We start from the raw sequence: 21,052 nt of genomic DNA on the forward strand, positions 1-21,052 counted from the left end.
CTACTCTGACTGCCGGAAAGAACCTCATAGTCGAGCTGGAATATTGGAGTTCCTTCCCATCAATTGTGCAACCCTTTCAGCTATGCCCCAACTTAGCTCATAGCCTCGCCCACCGGCGCCGTAACTGTGGACAATTCTTCTGTCTTGGCCGAATGCCTCAACTTCCGTTCGGACGCCTCCATCACGCCAGGGTCTCCTGCCAACATTGTCCTTGATTACCTCGAACTCCTCCACGGAACCGACAAAGTCGGGGAATGCCTCGACACACATTTGGAGGAGCTTGGAACGAGTTTCAGGCCTTGCCTTCTCGTAAAAGTCTCCTATCTCCTTTGTGCCTCCAACGATAGTGCCACCGTGCCTTGGTCTTGGTATTAGGAATATCCAACTTCCATCACGGTTCTGGCGAGTGATGGTCTTACAATATTGCTGCTTTACTAGTACCGTCTGGCCCCGAATTATTTTCATCTTGGGATCTTGATCAAAGTTTCGACCCGAGCAATTGACCACGGTTTTTATCGGGGGTCCGCCATCTCTTTGTAGGAGGTCAAATGCTTCGCTTGCTCTCGACAAGTGATATTGAAACACTTTGCCCCCTCTGGCGACAAATCGATCCAACAACCATTGACAATAAACATGAACATTAAGGGCGTATGTCTGGTAATCACATCCCCACTTTGCACCTACTGGCAACTCACTCTGCTCCAAGATGCGAAAACCATCACCAGGACCTGCGTACACATCGCCTGTTCTGAGACCTGACACGTCATCCCCAGGATTTTCAACATATTCTATACCCTGCATGGTCGCAACACCAGCATCTGGAGAGTTTCGGGCAATGTTCCTCATGACTTCCATCGTGCGAAATGCAAGTTGTGCTTCATCGCGTAGTTGCGCCGTTGATTGTGGTATCGGTCGATAATGCGCACCCGCCCATGCAGACGCATAGTCCGCCGAGGGGACATTGCTATCTGGAAACTCTGCGGCAACGATTGTGATGACCGCCTGGGGATATCGTGACTGAAGGACTGTCGCACATGAGAGCCCGATGACTCCAGCGCCAATCACTATTATGGGTTCGATAGACCTGGACATTTTGTCTATTCTCGATTTCCGTCTACAGACCAAGTCGCTGATGAGAAGGGTCAAATTGCTAGTTGTGAATAGTCAATGAATCTGCGTGACTGTTTCACCGCGCAGATCTCGATGGAAGATTTAGTGCGTGATTTATCTCGCGCACGCCCCGTGATCCTGTATGGCAATCCACAGGATTGACGTTTCCCGCACCAAGGTCTATTCCAAGTCGTCAAGAACAGGATAGAGGCACAAAATGACTTCGCGGTCGATCGGCTCGGTTTTGTAAAGCGTCCCCAGAGAATGATTATTGAACTTGCCTTCTGATTCTTTTCCGCTGAGTAGCCGAGCAACCAAGGGACCGGAAGTTGTCAATTCGCAGCATCTGGCAATAGATAGGTATACTAGGCTTTTTGGCCGAAATCTTTCGTGAGGGTTTTTGCTGCCCCGCATCACAGGGCGCGCGGTGAAGAGGAGTGGATGATAGCTGTATAGCAGGAGTTCTAGGAACTCTGGTAGAATACCTACATTGTCTCGGATATCCCGTGACAGTATATCTTTCGAGGTTAAGCCTCCATAAAGAGGGGTGGGTAGTGTAATGTGGTTGTAATGAATGTATTATGAATCTTAAGTCGTCTTTCATGGTACTAATTCTAGTCTCAATAGCGGGGGAAGGATTATCAGGTACCTACGAATTTCCCGGGTTGCTCTTGACGCATCTGCATGGCTAGCGGTAATATCATGTGCATGCACAAGATACCTAACTTTAAGTGGAATGATATACAGAACTAGAGAGTAGATCATAACGTCCTTTCTATTTGACTTCTATCGTGGATTGATTGACTTTGGGGGCGACATAGTGGATACTGGCTTTATGTTTGATCGCCTGAACTGCATGATCACTTGAGGCTCCCCACATCTGAACTGTTTATACTCGGGGGTGAATTAGTGTGAGTGCGGGTATGGCCGAGAGATTTTCTTGTCGTAGAGGTGGGTGTTTCTTGTTCCGCAATATGAAAGATTATCGGCCTTGTTGTTAGTGGAGGACGAATGTAAAAATGAGAGCGAAGCATGGAATGGCTGTCCAAGAAAAGATTCTTCCATTTCAAGTGAAACTCGCATGGTATCCACCTAGTGATACTGGCCTTCCAAGTCACAGCGGTTCACGTAGCCTCCGACCCTGGATCCAGCAAGACCTCAAATGGCCGTCCCTCGCTCAAAGCTCTCCCGGATGTCGGTCGTATACCGATCATAGAACCGCGCCAATTTGAGATTGAATTGCTTGTTCTTCTCGTTGATATACGTGACATCGCCGTCGTTCTCCTCACGACCACGGTCCTTCCGTTTCTTCATACGGATATCATCCGCTTTCTTCAAGTCCGCGACCAGCCGGTCAACATTCTCGCGCTTGGGTTTCTGCTCGACGAATCCCGTGCTGTCGTTGTCGGCATAGAAGCGGCCGTCCTTGTCAATGGCCACGAGCTCCCCGTTGTCCAGCTCGACAATCTCCAGGCCACCCGTCCTCGCCGCATTCTGGATGATTTCGGCCTTTTGGGCCTCGTAGTCTTCTCTGTTCTTGCCATTGTCTTTCCGCGCCGCTTTCTCCAGGTCCCGGATCTGCTTGTCGTAGATCTTGCCTGCCTCCGAAGAGTAGTCTTGGAAGTGGACGTTGTCGCGCGCAAGTTTTTTCCGCTCCATCCGCTCGTCCCATCGCTCGGATTCCTCTATCGTGTAATCCCAGGCGCGCTTGCGCTCGAATCCGCCCTCGCCATGTTCTTCTTCCGTATCGGCTTTGAGAAGGTTGTGTGAGGCGATGGCGCTGCGCCGGGAGAGGTTCGCTAATACAGAAGAATCAATTGCTGCCCTCTGAGCTTCGGATTTGGTCTCGGCGAGATTGGATTTTGATGAAGCCGCTGCTCGCGACTTCAAAGCGGCGAAGCGGGCAAGACGATCGGAATTGGTATTTGTGTTGGGTGGAGGAGCGGCGGGTGCGGTCGAAGTAGATTCCGCTACGTTTACTTCCGTGGTCTCCTCTGTTGTTATTGGTTTTCCTTGGAGCGTCGGGTTTGAATTCGATGAGTCTTGTATTGAATCGGTTATTTTATCTGGTTCTGGCTGGGCCTCCATGGGTGCGGCGGGAGTGTCTACGTGGGTATCGCTTAACTTCCGGCGCTTAGCGACAGGCATCTTGTTATTGGTATGCGAATAAATAGAAGTCGGAAGATGATGGATGTTGATTATTCTTCGAACAGGAGAGAGTATGTCGAGTTGGATCAAGTTTGATCAAAAGTTCAGCCTTATGTTCGGCAAAATTCCCTCTTTTGATACACTACGTCAACATTCTCCAAAAAAAGTATCGCAGCAGTCAGTCCACTCACAACTCCTCGTCCTGACCATACTCCGGAGGTCTTCAGCTTGTGTTGGAGACTTTACTACGGTACTCTTGACATTGAATCATCCAGCCATGGCTCAAGCAGCCAAACGGAAGCTTGTGGTTGCTGGTGGGAACGGGTTTTTGGGTTCCCGCATCTGCAAATCAGCCGTGGCTCGCGGGTGGGATGTTACTTCAATCAGGTAAACTGATCCACGCCTTCTCTACCTTTCCACTGAATGCTGAGTCCTCCCCTTATAAAAGCCGATCAGGTGAACCGACATGGTCATACGTGACTTCGGAAAACATGCCACCCTCATGGTCAACTTCCGTTACATGGGCCAAAGGCGACATTCTGAAGCCAGCTTCCTACACCTCCTACCTCAAAGATGCTGACGCCGTGGTGCACACCATGGGAATTCTCCTTGAAGCAGACTATAAGGGCGTTGTCTCGGGGAAGGAATCCATAATCTCCGGCCTGTCACGGGCATTTAGTTCCACAAAAGCTGGCAGCGCAGCCGACCCACTGAACCGCGAGCCCGGCGCAGATCTGGGTACAGGTGAAAGCGATGGCCAGATCACCTATGAGCTTATGAACCGGGATAGTGCAATCGCACTGGCGCAGGAGAGTCAGTGTCAGGATGTGTCCACGTTCGTCTATATTTCCGCTGCGGCCGGTGCTCCCATGCTCCCCACGAGATACATCACAACCAAGAGAGAGGCGGAAGGCACGATCGCGAGTCAGTTGGTCAAACTGCGATCAATATTTATCCGGCCAGGCTTTCTCTACGACAACAGCAGGAAGTTCACCCTCCCAATTGCGGCTTCCGGTATGGTTGGCAGCACCGTCAACAGTCTAGTGGGCGGCAGTCTGACCAGGTTGTTTGGTGCGGCAGTAGAGAAGCCTTTGAAGGCGGATCTTGTCGCGGATGCGGTGGTCGAGGCCATCGAAGACGAAGGCACAAGAGGCGTTGTCGATACTAAGCTCATTGAAGCATTGGCGGCGAAGGCTTGGAGAAAAGGGATGCTCTGAAGGAGCTGCATATTGATGATCGGACATCATGTATAGTATAATTATGGCACTCCTTGGAAAGTTTGGTCGCACTTCGCTCAGTCGGGCCTCGACAGATTCGCTGTGTAAATAGTTTGTACAACAACAGGAAACACTCCAAGGCAAGCACGAAAGGTGCTACCACAGGGTAGAATGAAGAATCATTAGAAAATAGTATTGATGAGACGTCTGAAACTTCTATTGCCTTCAGACTTGTCAGCGTCAGATCCTTCTGAGCCGATCAAACCGTCCTTCTCGATAGTTTAAGACACGGCAGTGGCCCACCCGCAACATTCCGTGTCATTTCTGATCATACACTGCCCCCACCGGCCCTGAAACGCCCCGATACTGTGGTTCAAATAACCCGCTATGCTTAACACACGTTTCTGAGTGAAGATCTTTGGGTCGACAAGAGAATAGTCGAGATGTCAATATGCGGCCATCATTCGTAAAGGATAGTGCACGGAAGACCATAGATTTATACAAAGTGGAGGAAAAGAGGGACGACTGGTTGATCGGTCCGTGGGTGTCGAACGGAGTCGGTGCACGAAAGGCGTATTGTTGATTAGGGAATTAAAGAGTCGCACCAGATGTCATAGGTTGCTCGTCGGGCAACTCGAAAAGGACTTTGCGGGTCACCTATAGATCAATTAGCTTCGTGTCTCAGTAGTTGCATCAACAACCACTCACTGCCCAGGCGCCTGCTATCGATGCCACAATGCCGCCAGAAATCATCATGGGCTTCACGCCTCTTGTACTTTTGAAAAGCATACCGCTCAGTGCGCCAGCCACGATACTGTTAGCAGCATCATGCTTGCCCCGGTAGTACCCTATTGTTGAGTTGAAACCGTTGTAGACCATGGCAACAACTCCGGCCGAATTACCTAAGAACGGGCCGCGTCGAGTGATGCTGTTCAAAACGCTGTTTAGACGCAGTTTGGGAGGTGCAGACGCCGGCGTCCGGTTCAATCCCTCAATTAAGCCCCAGGTACCTCCAATTGTCAATGCAGATAGGTATGTGACGCCAGTGCCATAACAGAGATCGTCCGACCATCCGCGCGAAGGTAATAATGACCTGGAGCCCGGGAGATCTGAGAGTTGAGATTCGTCCAGCGAAAGGTAGTCTAGTGTCTGTTGATTCAGTCCCGCAAGCGGATGCAGCTTTGATGCGTCTGGAAGAGAGAGATTCCCGAGGAATGAGGACGCATCAGCTGCGGAGTTGGGGTCATAGGGTGAAGTGGCAGTTGCGTAGCCACCTATCGACGGAGAAGAGGAAAAACCTGAGGCTGCAGGAGAAGGCTCGGGTGACTGCTGCTTGGAGGATTTCCGACCGCTGAAAGCGTCCCACACCGACATGATGGACTGTTATTACGAGACGAAGGAGAAAGAGATAAGAAAGAAGGGAGTCGTGGCGTGGTCGACAACGTCGTCTTTGATCAACGCTGAGCGGGTGACCGAACAAGTTGGAACTCGAAATAAATCGAAAGGCGATTTTGGCACTAACCCAATCGAGTCAACACTGATTTTCTTCCGATCCTGGTTTAAAGATTTCTTCAGGAGGACCCCTTGAACATAACCATGACCAAAGAGAACTAGCTACATGTCAATTCAATGTCTTTACTACTCTGTAGGTCTACTCGTGACATTGTATGTCCATCCAACAAGCCATGAGTTCAATCGCGGAGGCACTGGTATCACCTCCCCCGTTAAGTCATGCTCTTCTTTCGAGCTTGGGCAAGGGAGCGCTTAGGGACTATTTACGCAGTCCGGAACTCTCAAGTGTCTTTGCTGCAGAGGTGGTTCCACTGTGTTCAACATTGATGCTTACTGCGAGAAGCCCGCAAGTCATTGACAAGCATGTCACTGCTGCATCGAACGCTCTCTGCGTCTTTCTCAACGAAGGTGTCTCGAGCAAAACACCCGAGTTCTGTGAGTTTGTGTTGTCCAAGGAATCATGGTTGGAAGCCCTCCAGTGTGTCCACAAAGCATTTGACGATGGCAAGAACAAGCCTGCTTTTCAGTTGCTGGAGACTCTGTGCAGTCTGTTACCCCGAATCACCGGGGATCTTATCGTTGAACTTCTGACACGATCCGCATTACCGCTTCTCACAGCATTAATTCTGGCTTCTCCTCGATCTGATGTGAAGAAGTCTTGTCTTATGCTGTCGAGTTTGGTCCGGAAGACTCCAATAAAAAGTCTGTTAAGTATGCTCACTGAGCAGATAGTGGAGGACAACAAGTCAAAATGGAATCAATGTCTTTCATTTCATAATATTTCAACTGAGGATCTTCTCAGCCTGGGCCCTGAGAGCATGGTCTCCTTCTTCTTTGCACTAATATTCGCAATGATTGACCTTGACACAAGAACATCTGCTCTGAAGCTCTACTCCTACTTGTGCAATGATCAAATTGATGATCCTGCCACGTCCGAACTGCAAAGCCTGGGCGAGCAAGCCATTAAATTGTTCCTTTCCAGAAACCAGGCCACCTTAGGCGATTTCGCCGAAAACGTACTGCCAGCTATTCTTGGTGATAAGAAAAGGTTCTTGGTGTTTGTCAATGATTACTCTTCGTCATGTCGAGAGGATGAGACCAGAATGTCAATTTTTCTCGCTGCACTGAAAGTTGGTCGATCGAAGAATATACTGTCCGAAGATGGTAAGCGATTCCAAATCCCTTGTAAGCCCCAGAAATCTCACAGCTGTTATAGAAATGGCGGGTATTTTGAACCAAGCGGTATCCGAACTTGTGGCTTCGCCAAAAAGTCAAGAAGACCACAACCGGCCTTTCGAGTATCTACTTACTCTTCGAAACCCCGAGCTCAGAATATTGGCATACGGTCTAATGACAATATCACCCGCTGCAAATGCCGCGGTGTCTCGTGGTATTCTAGATTCGGTTTCTTTTGGTCTCAAATACTTACATAACGATGCCGATGCCCATGAAAGGGGCGAAATCTTGAGTGTCACCAGGAGGTTTTTGAAACGAATATCTGCGAGCCATGCAGCTCTATCAAGAACACCAGAAAGTAAAAGGCAGGGTGAGATGGTCGAAATCATCCTAAAAGACTATCGAAGCTTCGCCCTCAATCTTTACGAATTTCTCAAATCGGAACTTGGAGGCCACATCTCCTATCAGCGACACATCCTCGCTTTGCATTCCCTACGCTGCTTCATTGACCATGTGGTAGATCCTGGAATATACAAGTATGATATTGTCCTCTTCAAATCGCTAACCAGTCTGATCCTCGATCCTTTCGAGGATGTGAGAAGTACTTCTGCGTCACTCCTGAAAGTCTTAAAAATGCAGTCCCCGATGACTTTGGCCAGCATTATAGACGATGATTTTATTGCTTCGGTAAGTCTTCTTGCGGTCGACACGGTCCGAGGGGATCATGCAGATGGGCTAGGAAGACTGTGGGCTTTGTATGATACCCTGGATGAAAAGGTTCCTGGTGTCATGGAGTGCTATGATCAAGGGTTCTACTCCTCTAGGTTGACAACACTACTGCGGCTGCAGCGCGAGTGTCTATCCAAAACTACAACGCTAGGCTCCAGTTCTCGCTTCCCAATTCATGGATCCCTGCTCTCACTTTGTTACCGGCTTCAGGATATGAAAAGTCAAGCCACCATAATACCTACCACTTTTCAATCGACAGTCCTTGACGACTGCGTTGCCATATGGGGAATGGTGAGATCAATTCTTTGTGTCGACTCCCCGGAGACCGCTTATGAAGCCGAGGACGAAGAAGGGAAGGAAGGTCCGAAGGATTTATTGGCCTATTCATGGAGAGCACTTCGAGATTCAAGGTATGCATTCTTGGGTTCCTGTGTGGTCTTAGCTTACGAAATCAGTCTGCTTCTACAGTCATTGTTGATGGCTGTTGAACTAGACTCTCCATTACACTCGGTCATAGGAGACATTTGCTTGGACCAGCTGATATCACTCCGGCATCGTGGTGCTTTCTCAACTGTTGCACAGACTTTTGGTATATGTTGTGATCGTGCTCGACTGTCCCCAAATGAAAAGATCCGCTCTCTTAATCAGAAATGGTACAAGGTGAGTAGGAACATGACACTCAGTTGAACATGTTATTAAATAATGCACAGGTCTCCCTATCCCAGATTGACGAGCAAGGCGACCGCCTAACGCGCCGTTCAGCTGGGCTGCCGGCCATGTTCTCAGCACTGTTGAGCCCCGGAGATCCTTCTTTCTTCTCCTCAGCTGTGCTCAAGCTCATCTCTTTGGCTCAAGCAACGAGCGCTAAGAGCTTGGAGGATGAGCAGAAATTGCCACAAGTACATGCTCTCAATTGCTTGAAGGAGATATTGACAACTTCAAGATTTTCTGCTATTATCACTCAGTTCCTCAACCCAATCCTAGAATTAGCAGCAACAAGCCTTTCATCCTCAACATGGGCCATACGCAACTGCGGCCTGATGCTACTGAGAGCATGTATCAATCGCCTCAGTGCCAAACTTCCTGAAGCTGCCGTCCAATCAGGTACAACAAGATCTCTTTCGGAAATTCGTGACACTCCTAGCGAGATTGCGCTCAGTCTTCTGAAGAAGGCAGACAAAGAAACGGAAAGGACTGCTGTATCCGAGGCCAAATCAGCAGAAACTTTATTCTCAGCATTAGACCTATTGGGACACACAACGCTGCCGGACGCAAAGAATAGCATCGTCGACAAGGCACTTTATCAACACCTGTCTCATGCCAACTGGGCAATTCGAGATCATGCTGCGCTACTACTGTCTAGACGTGTGATCATTGGGAGCTTGTCGCTATTATTAAGAAGCGCTCCTGGCGAGATAGGGTCAGACATGTCGCAAAACACTGCTCATGGAATTCTACTCTGCTTTAGGTACATCTTGAAGGCTGCGGCGAACTATCTCCAGCGAGATGAACTGGACAATGCACTTGCTGAGCTTACGGAATTAACGAACATTTTCCAAAGTGCGCATCAAAGCTCTCCCTACATACACGCTGCGATTTTCGACATATTGAATGATGCGGCAGCTCTTGTATTGGAGCACCAGTGGCCTTCAGATGCTTTAATGGCCATACCCACGGCAAAAATCGCTTTAGAGAGCCAGAGGAACTCTCTCCACGCTCCCTACCTGGACCAAAGGCTGCTCCTGTTCCGAGTCTATACCCTCCTTATTACGAAGGCTTCCCCGGGGTCAGACTTGAAGGACTCCTCACTTGTCCGTGATCTTGTCTCATCCTCGGACTGTCTGAGCTACGTGATGGAGGTTTTGTCCCATAAGAGCTTCTGGTCCAAGGTTCCTCACGGGGTTAAATTCCTTGCGTATCTCACGCGTGGTCTCCATCAGGATTCCGGCGTGACAGCTAGGGTACTTGATACTGTGGCAACCTGCCTGGTTGATAGCATGGACAAGCTAGATACCTCTTCTTTGCCAGAGATATGTTCAATTCTGGGCAAGAGCGAACTCGTGGAGCCAAAAACACGAGAAGGGGTAAATATTGGTATGAGACTTGATGCGTATCGGCTCTTCGCGCCGAAAACAGTCAAAGATGAGAGCCAAGGACAGACAGCCACAGATTTCGACCTCTGGGTCAGCATGATTGAATTTGCCTCGAGGGATGTCCTGGATTTTCCTACCAGGTGGAGTGCAGCCAGTGCGCTTTCAACATGTTTTCGACTGATGGCGCAGCAGCCGGCCTTACTGGTAGCGGAACAGGTACTACTGCGCTCAAAGATGATATTGTACAATCTGTTGAACGACGACGATGAAGATGTCCGGGCTGAGGCGTCTTCAGCAGCAGCAAGATTACTTGGGCACAATGACCCAACACAGCACAAGTTAGGCCTCTGTACGATGGCTGCAAGGGAATTGCTGATGGATAGGATTGTTGAAGAGCATGGAAGAACGCTCACACTTGCCGAGAGTGCAATCGTACATGTCATGCTCTTGAGAGAAAATGCGTCGGAAATCTCTGATTTGCACTACAGCCTGGCTGACATTTTTGCCGTGCCGGTAGCATCGAAGCTCAAGAAGCTCTTACTTGCCAAAGATGATCTTTTTGCTGAGGAAAGTCAGAACCTCTACATCGATGATGTGCAAGAGATTCAGCTATGGAAGAGGGGTTTGGAGGGATGTGTTGATGCTTTCACGCAGCAGCAACTTGACCTTATTGCTACATGGGTTTTGGAAGGACTCCAGTCTGTCGTAGATTTCCTCCTGCCTAGCTCGACTGCAACGGAGGCGAAAGAGGATGCTGGAGCGAATGGAAAGCGAGTGACTGAAGACCTACGAGACCCTGATGGTAGACGGGCCACCCTGCATCCATTTGGACCAACATATGACGCAGACTTCCTTGTTGTCTTTATGAAAGTCATCAGTATAGCTGGTGTGATCTGCCCTAGGTTGAGCAGGGCCGAGCAAGAACAAGTTTTAGTGGGACTGTGGCAGGCTCGGCAGATTTGTCGTGATCGCCAGGCGGATGAGATGTTTACCAAGGCAGTGAAAGAGGCACTGGAAACTTCACGTTGAGGTGAATTGCCTTTCCCCATCACACCTGAGATAGCAGCCCTTTGTTTCCGGCATCGAACTTGGATGCCCATCAACAAGACAAGTTTTGGTTGGAAAGAAGAATCAAAGCAGATATCATAACAAGTTCAGCTCAGCATTGGATACCATCACGGTCCCATCTCGGAACTATTGGATATCTGTGTCTTTTCCTGTGAACAGTAAGTAGTAGCTGGTTCTGTTGTTATCATGATTGATGATGCTGATACTAGTAAGGCTTTAAGCCAAGACACCGGATCCCATCTGACTCTCTCCACCTCTTCATTTGGATAGGCCGTCAACATGACACCTGCGATCGGGATTCTCCTTTGCTTTGCCCTGATTTTGCCCCTATGTGCCTGGGGAGCGTGGTACTTCTGGATGCCCATGCTGCAGGAAACCTTGGAGACAGCAGAACGAGGTGAAGCCAGGGCGGCGGCGGCCTAGAACTCTGTCTTTCAGATGAATTGTAAGAGTACTGTGTCTCGAGAGGTTACCAGCCAAAACACTCTTCTGGGTGACCATCTTCCTCATTCACCCTTGCTATAGTCCCGTGACTGTCACCACGGTCTAAAAGCACTTGCAGAATTCACACATTCAACTGCGCACCATATCCAGGACCAACCAAGAATAATAGTTGGTACTTTGATCCTTCTTCCTACCTGTTTAACAAGATCTCGTCTTCATCTTCATGTTTTTGCTTTCTCTCTCCAAACGACTGCCTGCGTCAATATGTCGGTCTCTGCACAAACAATCGCAACTCAAACAACAGTGGTTGCGCTCACACCCACATTCATCAGCGATGTGACGACCACGACCACGGCACACCTTGCCACCACACTATTTGCGACTCAAGGACAAACCTTGACCATCACATCGCCTGACGACCCACAGACTTCTACCACCTCTACCACCTTCACCACTCGATACCTCCCCACCACAACGACAGCATCTGCCACAGTAACTCTAACTGAACTCGACATCTACCTGCAAAACACACGAGGGGAAATCTACTCCACGTGGATCATTCCATTTCCTGTCGCAGCCACAAACAGAGAAACACCCACTCCAATCACCTACGTGGTCCAGCCAGGCAACGAGTCAGATGGGGGTGAAGTCTGGGACAACTGGACGGCCAGGGAACGCGCAGGACTGATCGTCGGGGTTATTCTGGCAGCAGTGTTGATATTCGGAGTTGTCTATTGGTATTTCATGCGGAAGAACAATGTCTGGCTTGCTCATGGATGGTGGCCATGGATGGGTCAGGGGGCCATGGCCCAAGCAGCACCTGGACCGCCTGCTCCACCAGCGATGAATATGGTTCAGCCTACTCATGTCAATGGTGTTCTGATGTCATACGGTTATGGTCCGGGTTACAGTCAGCCAAATGGGGGTTTCTATGGAGTGCAGCATTGAGTGGTACTGAGACCAGACGAGGCTCAGGATTTAGCTGGGAATGAATAGCTACTGTAAAGCAAGACAGTGGTGGCTAAGGATGAGTCCCTGGAAATGTCGATATGGGAATTATGAACTCTCATTAAATCTCTGTCTGTGGATTCTTTGCGTGTCACAACTAATTTTCTTGTAGTGATGATAGCTTGAGTGAGAATCATGAAGAGGAATACCGTAGTTTTGTAGGTGGGAGGTGGGCGGTGGGTGGTGGGTGACCAATGACGTGGCCAAGTGCATCTTGGGACTGAATCTCATGTCGTCGCCTGTTTCCCGTTCCCCAACCTGCATCCTGGCTTCTGCTCCACCACGACTATTGACAGAGACAGAATATGGACCACTCCGTCCCTCCACCTCTGCGTCACACGCTCTGATTCCTCCTTGACCTGCTGAAATTACTCCAAACATGTGGCAGGACGACGAGGACAATAACCCTTATGGGTCTTTCAACAACCAGGACCCTACGGTTGATCCCACCACCGCCTCATGTACTTGCTCACTTCCCCTCGGCTTTGTCCAATAAGAGAGCGGCCGCGACTGACCAAGATCACAGATTCAAACCAACCGTCTACCCCTCCCTCCTCTCAACCATCTCCGAATCAGCCGCCCCAATTTCTCTCCAGACCAAGCAACATCAGCGATGATGGCGAGGAAGACGCGGCACATCCAGAGGAGGAGGAAGACAGCACACCTGTCCCCCCTAAGGGCGGATATGACGGGAGAGTCCAACAGATCCTCTATGAGAACCCTGATCTCGAAATAGTCATCACTGACGCTGGCAAGAGCTCTGATGGAGGTTACATTGTCTACAAGATACGGACGGGTGTAGGCAGCCACCCATCTTGTCTATTCGTTGTTGGCTGACTCCAGCACCAGGACATTGAAGTTGCCAGGCGCTACTCGGAATTCAGCTCGCTACGTGTTGCTCTGGTCAATCTTCACCCGACTTTGGTCATCCCACCCATCCCCGAGAAGCATTCAATGGCAGATTACGCCGCCAAACCGACCCGAGCGAAGGAAGATGCGGGCATTATTGATCTACGGAAGCGCATGCTCGGAGTCTTCCTCAATCGCTGTCGAAGAATGAGAGATGTTGTTGAAGATGGCGTCTGGTGGCGGTTTCTAGATCCCAATTCCAGCTGGGTAAGTCAGACTTCAAATCCCCAAGCCTCCCAGTGCTGGAATGGCATTGATCAGATCATAGAATGAGGTCCTACATGCCCACCCAGTCGCCTCAGTTCCCAAGAACAACCTGAAAGCACCTCCACTAGACCCGGCGAATCCGACTCCCGCTCACAATTGGCTGCCCATTCCTCCAACTTCTGCCAAAATCAGGCCTGGCGGACCGACGTCGACTAGTGGAACACCTATCTCCCCGCCTGATCAGTCGTGGCCATCGAGTGCTGCCCATACCGTGCCCGGTCCGCAGATCTTTGGCCGCTTTCCTATCGCAGCAGACAAGTTGAGCGAGACTGACTTGGATCCCTACTTTATCAACTTTGAGTCTTCTACACGGGAACTGGAACTATTACTGCAAGGCAGCATTGAGAAAGTCAACCGGCGCACATTGGAGCATTTGACCAAGCTTTCGGCCGACCTTGCAGAACTTGGAGCACGGTACAATGGGTTTTCGCTGTCGGAACAGTCCATTATGGTAGCAGCAGCCATTGAGCGGGTAGGGCAGGCGGTTGATAGCACATATATCTCGACTGAGGAGCTATCCTTGAGCCTTGGCGCCACATTTGCGGAACCCATGCGGGAGAGTGCCCAGTTTGCAGGGGTTGTGCGCAATGTTTTGAGATATCGTGTCCTGAAGCGTGTGCAGCAGGAGATGACCCGGGAAGATTTGGACAAGAAAAAGTATCTCCTTGATTCTTTGGAGAGGAGCGAGGTTGAGGCCAAACGAATTGATGCATATCTTGCCAATAGTACGACGCTGTCGAGCCCTCCTCGACGATCGACTTCAAATGCATCGGCTCGAAGTCAAAGTGAGGCACAATCACCTCCTGGTGGCCGAGAGGCCCACGAAGAGACTGAATCGGTCGATTCCGACTTCCCACCCACACATGGCGATGCACCAGGCTCGCCTCCTTCGTCCTATCAAGGTCAAGGCCAAACCCAGACCGGGCCGACCTCACCAATATCTCACCGAAAGTCTCCTAGTGGGAACTTTGTGACCAACAAGATTTTTGGCAGCTTCAGACACGCAGTCAATGGGTTTGTAGATGTGGATCCTGAACGCACTCGACGTGATCAGATCGGTAAGACCCGAGAGAGCTTGACACAGCTGGAGCAGGCACTAGAAGTGTCCGAGAAGGATGTCAAGGATGCGACGCAGGGTGTACTGAAGGACCTCAAGAGGTTCCAGAAGGAGAAAGAGGACGATATTCAGCGATACATGGTAAGTGATGTCAAGAGGAGACCTCTTGGAGTGCATGCTAATGATTTTGGTTCGCAGATATCGTATGCTCGATGTCACATTGAGTGGGCGAAGAAGAACTTGGAGACGTGGTCAGAAGCACGCGAAGAAGTGGACAAAATTGTGGCCCCATGAACTCAGCCGGTCTACTGAAAGCAGAGATTAGGATATCTTTCAGCCTTGTGAAGTGCCTTGCCTTTATCCGTTGTGTGGGTAGATAGCCCCCATGCTAGTAATGGGTGATGAGGAATGGAAGCCTGGTGCCTTGCCTCGATTCAGTCAGGTGGCCGCCATGGTCACGCTCACATGGCCAATGATTAAGTTTCCATATTGATAATCAGATGAGGTCTTGGTGACAATATGCATGAGAGCTAGAGAATCCGATCCTATTGCCCAGGTAGTTACAGCGGGGTGACGCACAGTGTGGTGGGTGCCAGTGGTTTGCCTATGTCGACCAAAATGCGTCGTGACTCTAAGGCGGACTTTGATGCTACAGTACTCACTACCTAGGTAGGCACGGAACTACTGTTGTGACAAGGTACCTAGGTACCTACCCAAGTAGTGATCAGTGAATCACTTGTGACTGAGGGTTTCTTGGGACTTCCTGCCTGCAGCGCCTGCAGTGCCTGAATAGGACTTGAAGTAAAGGCAGGTACGGTGGATGGTTGATTATTGGGGTCGCAGCTTCCGCGATTGCTATTCGTGGCTTCCTTCCACAGCCTCTGCCACTGGCACTTCCTCCCACCGTGACTGCGCCGCAAATTCAATCGTACTCAGGCTCAGGCTTCGGACTGCAAGGACTTCATCTTCAACTTCTAGAATTCCCACTGCCACCCCACTAAGGCTCATTCCACACATTACGTCGACTCCCACTTACCAATACCCCATACTGGGACTATTTTCATCCTGCCCATCCATGGTCTTTGCATGCGACTAGACTTTCCCTCTCATCCTTACCTATCCCTCCGAGCACTCCCCACCGGGACATGCCCGCGTCCCAAAAACACTCTCTCTCACAATCCAAGGATGATTTAAGCCGCCACCTGCGTTCCGCATCTCCAGCAGTCAAGAGGCCCGCCTCCGACATGGGAGCTCAAGATAGAGAGTCCTACAACAGCGACGTCGACATGGCTGACCCCGAGGACTCCCGCGGCTTGACTCCTTCAGATCCTCAGGCCAGCCCAGACACAAAAGCCAAACAACAAGACACTGGCCAAAGACACCGCCAAAAGCAAGACCCCGATGACTCTCTCACCCTCACCCACCAGAGCCATCCACGCGCCCACCATCAAAATGTCCCTTCCGACAACAGTGCCAGTTCCGCCTCCGATTCTCTCATTCCCAGCCCTTCCAACCAGTCCACGGCTGCAACCTCTCTCAACACCGATGCATATGCCGTTCCTCCCTCCGCCACCTCGGTTCCCTCGCTCGACCAACAAGTGGGTAGAGTCACCGAACTCACCCTGAAAGACCCGCAAGAAGGTGACAAGGGCTATCTGGTCTCCTACAAATGGCTGGTCCGTGTCCAGGCCCGGAGTCTCTTCGCTTCCGAACTGCCCAGCATCCCCAAATCTGCCACCGAGGGAGACATTGGCCCCGTGGACAATTCGGATTTGGCCATGGTGATTGAAGATTCTGGCAAACTCTTGGACGAAGCCGGAGAACCCTACGTACCCCTCCGCCCTGGTTTGTCCCATGGCGATGACTATCAAATTGTCCCCCAAGAGGCTTGGGATCTGATCGTCTCATGGTACGGCCTAGCCAAAGATTCCCCGGTCTTGACCAGATATGCCCATGATTCCCAAGCCGATGGTGCTGAGGTGGCCAATGTCATCTACGAGTTGAATCCACCCATCTTCTCCTTCCTCAAAGTTCCCAGTGAGCACACCAGCCAGACTCAAAGGGAGAAAGACCTGACTCCTCAACGACTACTCGCCAGTAAGAAGAAACCTTTCATGCAGTGGCTGAAAGAGGGTAAGCAGTTGGTACATATTGATCTCAACACCAAAGTTCGAGTCTGGAGGATACTCGGTGGCCTCAAAAACTCAAACGGCTCCGGTGTACTGACACCTGCCGCCTCGAGAAGTGCTTCTCCCGCCCCCGGAGCCGAAATCGTGGCAAGTGCAGGAGACAGGATGTTGCTTGATGTCAACACTTTTGCGTCTTTGGCTATTGGTGAACACCGAGAACTTCTAGAGATTCAAGATCAGACTGGCAACCCCAAATACAACGGCAGCCTGTCCTTGGGTACGGCTGGCCTTGGAAGAGATGAAGTCATTTGTCTAGAGGAACAGAAACCAGGCAAAGAGGAGTGGCCGAGCGAAAACTCGAAATTGTCGATCAAAGGACTGAAAACCACCGCCAAAAATCTTACTGCAAGTGGAAGGACCAGTCCTGCTCCTGGAATGGTAACTCGTGGCCGACAAAAGCAGGCCGGACGACCCCGTGGCATTACTGGGTTGAGCAATCTGGGAAATACATGCTATATGAATTCTGCCTTGCAGTGTATCCGCAGTGTCAAGGAATTGACCGACTACTTCTTGCTTGACGAGTGGAAGAGAGATTTGAACGTCACCAATGTCCTCGGGCACAGGGGAGAGGTAGCCAAGGCTTATGCCAATCTCCTGCACCAGATCAATGACGAGAACTCATCCTCGACCAATCCCGGTAAATTCAAAGCTGTGATAGGCAGGCATGGGCCAAGCTTTTCTGGCTATCAGCAGCAAGATTCTCAAGAATTTCTGCTTTTTTTGCTTGACGGTTTACAAGAAGATCTCAATCGAGTTCTCAAAAAGCCTTATGTCGAAAAGCCGGACTCTACAGACGACATGGTGCATGACACTGCTGCACTCAAGGCGTTCGCCGAGAAGAACTGGGAAATCTACAAAGCTAGAAACGACTCGGTCGTCACCGATCTCTTTGCTGGAATGTACAAGTCGACGCTAACTTGCCCTGTCTGTGATAAAGTCAGCATCATTTTTGATCCCTTCAACAACTTGACCTTGCAACTTCCCGTCGAGAACAATTGGGCCAAAGAGGTCTTGTATTTCCCTCTAAACAAACGTCCTTTCCGGATAGACGTTGATATCGACAAGCACTCAAGCATATCAACCTTGAAAGAGTTTGTTGCCAAACGGACCGGGTCCGAAGTCCAAAATCTGCTGGTTGCAGAGTCTTACAAGAATAAGATTTACAAAATCTTTGATAACAATATTGTCATCTCGGAATCAAATATTCAACCGGGCGACATCATCTGTGTGTATGAGTTGAATGCTGTCCCAACAAACTACAACCCCAACAAGGCTAAGAAATTCTCCCTATACACTGTGTCACGAGACACAGATGATGACCTGGTTGAGGATGATAGCCCTGAGGCTGAATCATTATTGGTCCCCGTGTACAATAGACTGGTTAAAAATACTAGTCGAGCGGCCAGTAGACCCTTCTTTGCCCAACCAACTTATCTCGTTCTCAACCGAGAGGAGCGTGCCTCCTTTGATGGAGTGTTGAAAAGCGTTCTTGGCAATGTGCTGGGTATGACAACAACCAACCTGCTCGATGCTGAATTCGACTCAGACGACACTGCAACCACCCCCGAAGGATCTGACACGGTTCTTATGGCAGATGACGTCTCCACTTCCGACTCCAACCCGACCACAGCCGCTTCGTTACAAGGCGAAGATGGGATTGTTGATGTTTCAATGCGTGATGCAAGCCAAGCACCAGAAACAACTTCTCAGCCCCTAACCTCACCGAGTGATTGGTTCCATCGACCAGGCACACAGGTCCCCCAATCGCTGAAAAGCCTCTTCACCATCCATGTGGCATCTACTGGGGAAGGTATCCCAACTGGATGGAACCAGATTTCCGAAAATCATGAATACGACAACATTGAAACTCGGATCCCCAAACCGTCCCCTCATCGACCATCAAAAACACGTGGCTCACTCATTGTTGCCAATGGAGATAGTGGGTCAGCAACGAGCGAAGATGAGTTAGCAGGAGATATTGAACATGATGAAAGCCTCGCCTCCAGTGACGAGACGGGTTCCGAGTCAAATGGTAGTCCAATGCCGGTAGATCAAGACTCGGACTCTGGACTTGCAGTGCATCGTATGAACAAAGCCAGGAATCCAAAATCAAAGCGAGGGAAACGGCAGCAGCGGAACAAGAGTAATGTTAATAAAAAGCGTACACAGCGGCGGACGCCGCCACCTGCACCTCAACCACAGCCCAAAGTTGCTGGTAAAGGATTGATTCGACCCGGTGAAGCCATCGTGCTCGACTGGAATGCAGATGCGTTTGAGTCCCTCTTCAGCGGCTCGGAAGGAAAGACAGATGATGCCAAGGACTTTCATGGTGCACCTACCTGGAAGGCTGTCGAACTTTACCACGATGCCGAGCTAGTTGCGAAACGCACTCAGCGAAATAGTCGCAAGAAGAATGGTATCTCCCTGGACGACTGTTTAGCAGAATTTGGCAAAGCTGAAACCCTGTCGGAACAAAATGCCTGGTTCTGTCCACGCTGCAAAGAACATCGTCGTGCGGATAAAACATACGAATTGTGGAAGGTCCCAGACATCCTTGTCATGCATCTGAAGCGATTCAGCTCGAATCGGAATTTCCGTGACAAACTGGAAGTCAAAGTAGAATATCCAACAGAGGGGCTTGACCTCACCGGAATGGTCAGAGACCACGAAGAAGACAAGAGTCTCGTCTATGATCTGATTGCTGTCGACAATCACTATGGAGGCCTCGGTGGTGGTCACTACACTGCGTACGCGAAGAACTCTGTCAACAACAACTGGTACGAGTACAATGGTAAGTAGAGTTGCTGTGATGCTGTTCTTCATTCGCTAACCAACCTAGATTCTCACGTTTCTCAACGTTCAGATGATCGAACTGTGGTAACGAGCGCAGCATATCTTCTTTTCTACCGCAGACGGGAGACTCCACCCGGTCACCCTTTAGGCGGGCCACATATCGAGGAAATGATGGCTCGCGACAACGTGGAAGCCGACTCTGAAAATCCTTCAGCCTCTCGTGAACCTTCCCCGATGACGGGGGAAGGTCGGCGTCTCGGCGACTTCTCCCACAATGGGTTGTCGAGCGCTTTAGCAGCCGGTCAAGGTCACCGCGTGGGAGTGGTTGGCTCGGCCATGGAAGAGGAAAATCAGAGTCACGATCAACAAGCAGAAACCGCAAGTCTACCGAGATTGATCGGACCAACCATTAATGACGAATTGCCTTCATACAGTGAGCAGGAGATGCTGGATGACGAAGGAGTTGACATGGCGTATGGCCCAAGTCCTGCTCACCAACTTCCCTGGACAGGTCCAAATTGGTCGTTTGATAACCTCAGCAACAAGGCGAGGATCGCCGCACCTTCGGAAGATGGCATGTTTGGAGATGGTCATAGTTCGAACGACAGCACACGCGTGGAAGGTGGTGTTGGTAGTTCACATCACAGTCTCACTGCCATGGATGATCTCGATGAAGTGGACAATCCTATCTTCAGCGAGCCTGTTATGAACGAGGACTATGGCAACCGAAACATGAGGGAAAGTGCACCACCTCCGGAGATCCCTGGAATGAATGACATGACCAATGATGACGAGGATGACCTACCTGTAATGGAATTGAAAGCCGATCCGTTAGAACCAAGCGGTGAGCTCAAATTTCGGCCGGAAACTCGTTGACGAACCATCACAAAGGCATATTTGTATTCCAAAGCGAGTACCTGGTCCGATTATATCTTTCCATTGGTGAGGGCGAAAGCCATGGGCAATGTCGACCACGATTGGTCTTGATGTGTACGCGTGAGTCGGTGAACAATGACAGGGTCTTCTCACTCTATATGAGTACGATTCCGGACTGGGAGGGGGAAAATCAAGGCATTTGGACGATCCACAATTGGCATGAGGACAAAAGGACCTGACAAGGGTACAACCCCAAAACACGCCAGGCCAACAACCGCCCCCCTTTTACACCGGCCAGCCTAAGGCATGCGGATTGCAACGATCCTGAGAATCAATGCAATGCTTGTACATAGAAGACCAATTCGACAGAACAACTTAGCATCAATTGAAGCCAGTATCAGGGATTCCAATCACTCAATAGCCAGGCACGGCCCTTGCTTGATGTTCCGACCATGT

The 21,052-nt window shown here is 50.2% G+C and overlaps 8 protein-coding genes across 8 annotated transcripts; 5 read left to right on the top strand and 3 right to left on the bottom strand.

Annotated features, from left to right (window-relative positions):
* Positions 1-24: 24 nt before the first annotated feature.
* Positions 25-1,092, bottom strand: LTR84_002387 (uncharacterized protein; the record flags this gene model as incomplete). Its single annotated transcript, XM_064845998.1, has 1 exon — positions 25-1,092. The coding sequence occupies one exon, from the start codon at positions 1,090-1,092 to the stop codon at positions 25-27; it is 1,068 nt and encodes a 355-aa protein (XP_064706223.1).
* A 1,176-nt stretch (positions 1,093-2,268) lies between these two features.
* Positions 2,269-3,258, bottom strand: LTR84_002388 (uncharacterized protein; the record flags this gene model as incomplete). The annotated part of the gene is made up of 1 exon (XM_064845999.1): positions 2,269-3,258. One exon carries the CDS (start codon positions 3,256-3,258, stop codon positions 2,269-2,271), a length of 990 nt encoding a protein of 329 aa, XP_064706224.1.
* Positions 3,259-3,535: 277 nt separating this feature from the next.
* Positions 3,536-4,475, top strand: LTR84_002389 (uncharacterized protein; the record flags this gene model as incomplete). Its single annotated transcript, XM_064846000.1, has 2 exons — positions 3,536-3,645; positions 3,707-4,475. 2 exons carry the CDS (start codon positions 3,536-3,538, stop codon positions 4,473-4,475), a joined length of 879 nt encoding a protein of 292 aa, XP_064706225.1.
* A 591-nt stretch (positions 4,476-5,066) lies between these two features.
* LTR84_002390 (uncharacterized protein) lies at positions 5,067-5,849 on the bottom strand (the record flags this gene model as incomplete). The annotated part of the gene is made up of 2 exons (XM_064846001.1): positions 5,067-5,132; positions 5,184-5,849. 2 exons carry the CDS (start codon positions 5,847-5,849, stop codon positions 5,067-5,069), a joined length of 732 nt encoding a protein of 243 aa, XP_064706226.1.
* Positions 5,850-6,160: 311 nt separating this feature from the next.
* LTR84_002391 (uncharacterized protein) lies at positions 6,161-11,014 on the top strand (the record flags this gene model as incomplete). Its single annotated transcript, XM_064846002.1, has 3 exons — positions 6,161-7,151; positions 7,204-8,552; positions 8,603-11,014. 3 exons carry the CDS (start codon positions 6,161-6,163, stop codon positions 11,012-11,014), a joined length of 4,752 nt encoding a protein of 1,583 aa, XP_064706227.1.
* A 747-nt stretch (positions 11,015-11,761) lies between these two features.
* On the top strand, positions 11,762-12,445 carry LTR84_002392 (uncharacterized protein; the record flags this gene model as incomplete). The annotated part of the gene is made up of 1 exon (XM_064846003.1): positions 11,762-12,445. One exon carries the CDS (start codon positions 11,762-11,764, stop codon positions 12,443-12,445), a length of 684 nt encoding a protein of 227 aa, XP_064706228.1.
* A 439-nt stretch (positions 12,446-12,884) lies between these two features.
* On the top strand, positions 12,885-15,032 carry SNX41 (Sorting nexin-41; the record flags this gene model as incomplete). The annotated part of the gene is made up of 5 exons (XM_064846004.1): positions 12,885-12,966; positions 13,032-13,303; positions 13,355-13,621; positions 13,683-14,879; positions 14,937-15,032. 5 exons carry the CDS (start codon positions 12,885-12,887, stop codon positions 15,030-15,032), a joined length of 1,914 nt encoding a protein of 637 aa, XP_064706229.1.
* Positions 15,033-15,982: 950 nt separating this feature from the next.
* On the top strand, positions 15,983-20,596 carry LTR84_002394 (uncharacterized protein; the record flags this gene model as incomplete). The annotated part of the gene is made up of 2 exons (XM_064846005.1): positions 15,983-19,718; positions 19,767-20,596. 2 exons carry the CDS (start codon positions 15,983-15,985, stop codon positions 20,594-20,596), a joined length of 4,566 nt encoding a protein of 1,521 aa, XP_064706230.1.
* Positions 20,597-21,052: the final 456 nt, after the last annotated feature.

Source organism: Exophiala bonariae, assembly GCF_035927105.1.
Source record: "Exophiala bonariae strain CCFEE 5792 chromosome Unknown scaffold_13, whole genome shotgun sequence".
Lineage (NCBI taxonomy): Eukaryota > Fungi > Ascomycota > Eurotiomycetes > Chaetothyriales > Herpotrichiellaceae > Exophiala > Exophiala bonariae.